The 4,997-nt window shown below is 50.3% G+C and overlaps 1 protein-coding gene across 1 annotated transcript; it reads right to left on the bottom strand.

The window, feature by feature from the left end:
- Positions 1-424: 424 nt before the first annotated feature.
- LOC125506429 (berberine bridge enzyme-like Cyn d 4) lies at positions 425-2,251 on the bottom strand. The gene has a single exon (XM_048671245.1). It carries the CDS (start codon positions 2,215-2,217, stop codon positions 634-636), a length of 1,584 nt encoding a protein of 527 aa, XP_048527202.1. The 5' UTR covers positions 2,218-2,251; the 3' UTR covers positions 425-633.
- Between the last annotated feature and the right edge of the window lie 2,746 nt (positions 2,252-4,997).

Here is a 4,997-nt window from a genome sequence, read left to right as displayed (position 1 = left end):
CCAAGGCCATCTCAAGCGCAAGGCGCGTGCAAACTTATCCGTGCTGAGCACCCCTAGACCACCATATTCACGTGGACGACAAACAATTTCCCAGTTAACTTTGCATTTTGCCCTTGTCATCTTGTCCGCACCGGTCCAAAGGAAAGTCCTTTCAAGCTTATTGACATACCGAAGAGTAGATGCCGGTATGACAAGCGGCGTGATGAAGTAGACCACAAGGATGGTAATCATCGACTTGACAAGGATCGTTCGGCCAATGGTGGTGATGTTCTTGCCCTCGTATGTAATTGGCCTACTTTCCACCTTGTCTTCAAGGAATTGAAGATCACCTTTCTTGAGCTGCCAAACCGAGATAGGGAGGCGCAAGTACCGCATTGGGAAGGATGCTCGTGTCGCGGGCAGGTTTTGAAGAAGGATAGTAAACTGCATCCAACAGCACTACAGCAGCCATCTATCACCAACGTTGACAAAAATACAACTCGATGGTACTCCATTGTTTATACGTATTCAGCAAAGGAAAGTAAACTGATCTCCACCAGTAGGCAGTAGCCGCCCATGACGAAGGATTGATTCATGGCATCTCTCGCTCGCTCGCGCAGTCAGCTCTTCTCTTCTGACGGCCTCGTCTCGCGTTCAATGCAACGGCGGGATGCTCTGCTCGTTCCTGAAGTAGTTGGTGGGATCCACGGCCGCCTTCACCGCCGCCAGCCGCCGGTAGTTGCCCACGAAGTAGCGCTCGCCCCAGGCCTCGCCGCCCTCGAACGTGCCGGCCTCGTCGTTCTGCCCGACGTCCAGGTCCCGGAAGTTGACGTACGCCCGCCGAGGGTTCTTGCTCACGTGCCGCCCCATCAACTCGTACAGGCCCTGGATCCATGCCGTCGCCGCCGTGCCGCCGTCCCCGCCCTCCTGCGGCCACGTCACGATGTACTGCATCACGTACAGCACGCCGTTCCGGTGCGGGTACGGCGTCGCGGCGGCGGGGACGCCGCCCATGAACCCGCCGTGGGGCTCCAGCAGGATGAACCCGGCGCCGGCCTTGGCGAACCAGGGGAAGATGTCCTCCCACGCCGCCTTGGGGATGGCGCGCCGGACGTAGTCCGACTTGCCCTTGTTGGACCTGCTCAGCCCGGTGGTCCTGTTCAGGAGCGCCTCCTCCAGCGTGCCGTTCCTGCCGAAGCTCAGGAACGGCGTGGCCGCCGACTGCGCCCAGCTCATCGGCTGGCAGTCGGCGCTCGTCATGCCCAGCTCCGGGAACTGGTCGTCCATCATGGCCACCAGCGAGCCGCACCCGCCGAGGTACAGGGCCTGGAACATGGCCTGCCGCCCCCGCACGATCGCCCTTAGGGTGATGTCGCTGGGTAGACACGGCGCCACGTCCTGCCATCTGGTGAGGACGTCCACGGCGCCCTGCTCCACCGTCTTGGCGATGTTGAACGCCACCACCGTCGACGGGACCTGCACGAGCTGGACCTTCCACGAGAGCACGATGCCGAAGTTGCCGCCGCCGCCGCCCCGGATGGCCCAGAAGAGGTCCTCCCCCATGCCGGCCCTGTCCAGGAGCTCGCCGTCGGCGTTGACCAGCGTGGCGTCGAGCACCTTGTCGCTGGAGAGGCCGTGCTTGCGCATCATCATGCCGACGCCGCCGCCGCTCAAGTGGCCGCCCACGCCGATGGTCGGGCACTCGCCGGCCGGGAACGCGAGCCGGGAGTCGTTCTTGGCGATGGCGTAGTAGAGCTCCCCGATGGTGGCGCCCGAGTCGACCCAGGCCGTGGACTGGAGCCGGTTGACGCGCACGGCCCGGAGGTTGGCGCCGAGGTCGACCACCGCGAACGCCTCGGAAGAAGGCCGCGCCGAACGGTAGGACAGGCCCTCGTAGTCGTGCCCGCCGCTGCGCACGCGTAGGCGCACGCCCTGGCCGCGGCCGCAGAGCACGGCGGCCTGGACGTGGGAGGCGTCTCGGGGCGTGACGATGCAGAGCGGCCTCGCCGTGGCGTTGGTGAAGAACTTGCCGTTCCTGATGGAGGAGGCCAGCACGTCGGTGAAGCTGCTGGAGGTCTGCGTGTACACGAGCTCGCTGGGCACATTCTTGGGCCGTAGGCATTGCAGGAAGCCATCACCATCAGGGGACGGGGAAGCAACAGAGCATGAGAAGAAGAAGAAGCTCACAAAGAAGGCGCGTGCTAAGCAGCCGCTGACTCTGGGCATCAGCATACTCATCTTAATATTTGATGCTGCTCTGGAAGCAAGAGTACGTCTGTACGTGCTGTGTGTTCAACTAGGTGCATCGAGCTCGCTCCTTATATACTGCTCCCACCCACACTCTCCGTTCCGAATGAAAGCTATTCTAGAAAAATGTCAAACCTGGCTTATAGTATTTAGCAAGAGTGTGGGCGGCTACTGCCTAGTGGTCAAGATCAGTTTACTTTCCCTTGCTGAATACTAGTGAATATAAACAATGGAGTACCATTGAGTATTTGAGTTGTATTTTGTTATATAAAATTGACATGCATGTGGTGAGGCTGAGCATGCTCATTGAGAGGCTTTAGAAGTAGGCCGGAAAGCTGCGTATTTGGATTAAGAAGATGGGCGAGGATGCCAAAAAAGTGTACAGCGGTAGGCAGGACAACGCGTTCACAATGCCAAAAAACCAAAAAGAAAACAAAAAAGAGACTCCGCCGACGATCAAAAGCCACCACCAGCTCCGTACGGCTACGCTGAACGCTCCTTGTGTTTTTTTAAAAAAATGGGCGCGTTCATCTCGCGCCAAATCCACCAGACGGTAATGATCGATAGCGATTGAGCACGTTTTCTGCACACTGGCTTGGCTTGTTGGACAGACCACCAATCCAGTCAGCAATGGAGGCCGACGCGTCCCACTCCCCCGGATCGAAGCCAGCGATCCCAAAGCTGCCCGCCGCAAGCGGCAGCTGATTGGACAGGACCAAGTGCACTCGATCATGAGATGCACAGAGAGCAAAAGTTGCAATTCCGCCATTGCCGCGCCAAGAGTCTCTCGGCGGGGAGAACGCGGCGCTGCACCAACAAAGGCGACAACCAGGCCGAGAGACTCAAACAACGTTGCCGCAGCACAAACAACGTTGATCCGATCCCAGCATAGGCGTGTAGTGTGCATACTTTTGGATTTTCTGCTCTAAAAGTAGCTATTCGCCCTCTGCCCAAGCGTTAAAAATATACTCCAGATACAATAACAAAATATTACTCCCACTGTAAAATAAATGTAAAACGTTTTATGTCACTGAAGTAGTGACCTAAAATGTCTTACATTTGTTTACAGAGCGAGTATTATGCTATTTCATGTTCATAACTAATTTTATTTTTCTATGCTATAATTGCATTTGTTATTGATTATGAAATTCAGAGAAAAACTCAATTACGTGTGTGAAAAACATAAACATCAAATGGGTCCATAGTCATATATCTAGGACTAGCTCATGTATTTATGATGATCTTGTTAATCTTATCATGAACATTGTTAAAGTAACAACGATGTCAACAATAATGAGTACACATTGGTGTTGGGTAGACCCAAAATTGCTATGATATCACATCATTATTATATCGCCGATATTTTTTCATATAATATATAACACTTTAGCTACACGTAAGTCATATGAAAATTGAATTTGGGCCAGTCAATTTTATGTCCGTGCTCTCTTTTTTCTGTTGTGTGGTGTGTCTTGTTTTGGGCTGAAATGTTTTGATTGACCTGTATTTTGGGTCAGTCCATCTGACTCCTCAGTCCTCCTCTCTCTCGCTCTATTTTTCTATTTTCTGTTTCTATGTGTTTTTCTTTTGGTTTTTTTTCCTTTTCTTTATTAGTTGATTTTTGGTTTTCTTTTTGTGGATATTTTTTGGATCTTGGGTGAGTGTAAATGTACACCTAAATACTATACAATATATGTGAAAACTGCACTATTATATGACCATTCTTCGCATAAAAAGTAGTGCAATTAAAGTGCAAAGTTGTGTGATGTTTTTTGTTTCATTTTTCGTGTGATGCTTATTTATTACATGTTATAAAATATGCAATTTGTGTGTAAATTTTCTCATTAATTGGTTTATTTTAAATTTTGTTTTCTCCTTTTAAAGGTAATACCAGTGCCACTAATTCGTTCATCCTTTAATTTTTTTTCATTTTGTTTTTCTTCTCAAGAGTAATATCATTGCCATTAATTCATTATTCCTTAGAAAATAACTTCATTTTCTAGTTCTTAAAGTTATGTGCTATTATTTTTTAAAGTTTTTTTGTATTATTTTGTTCCTTTTAAAGGGTAATACCAATGTATAATTTGTAGAAAATTTCAATTGCCTGATTTTGCTTTAGTATACATTTTATTTTCTTTCTTCCTTAGTGGTAATACCAATCCGACCAATTCATTCTTCCTTACGGAACTTCTTATTTGCAAAACTTCCACCATTATTGTGACGCCCCCGATTCAATCGTACACTAATCATACACGCAAATGTGTACGATCAAGATCAGGGACTCACGGGAAGATATCACAACACAACTCTACAAATAAAATAAGTCATACAAGCATCATATTACAAGCCAGGGGCCTCGAGGGCTCGAATACAAGAGCTCGATCATGGACGAGTCAGCGGAAGCAACAATATCTGAGTACAGACATAAGTTAAACAAGTTTGCCTTAAGAAGGCTAGCACAAACTGGGATACAGATCGAAAGAGGCGCAGACCTCCTGCCTGGGATCCTCCTAACTACTCCTGGTCGCCGTCAGCGGGCTGCACATAGTAGTAGGCTCCTCCCGAGTGGTAGTAGTCGTTGTCGACGGTGGCGTCTGGCTCCTGGGCTCCAACGTCTGGTTGCGACAACCAGGTAGAAGGGAAAGGGGGAAAAGAGGGAGAAAGCAACCATGAGTACTCATCCAAAGTACTCGCAAGCAAGGAGCTACACTACATATGCATGGGTAAATGTGTAAAGGGCCATATCGGTGGACTGAACTGCAGAATGCCAG

This window comes from Triticum urartu, chromosome 5 (genome assembly GCF_003073215.2).
Source record: "Triticum urartu cultivar G1812 chromosome 5, Tu2.1, whole genome shotgun sequence".
Taxonomy (NCBI): Eukaryota; Viridiplantae; Streptophyta; class Magnoliopsida; order Poales; family Poaceae; genus Triticum; species Triticum urartu.
The sequence above is the reverse complement of the archived record's forward strand: the minus strand, read 5'-3'. Positions and strand labels throughout refer to the sequence as shown.

Coding starts and splice junctions, on each gene's coding strand:
- LOC125506429 (XM_048671245.1), bottom strand. CDS start 2,217: ATGAGTATGCTGATGCCCAGAGTCAGCGGCTGCTTAGCACGCGCCTTC.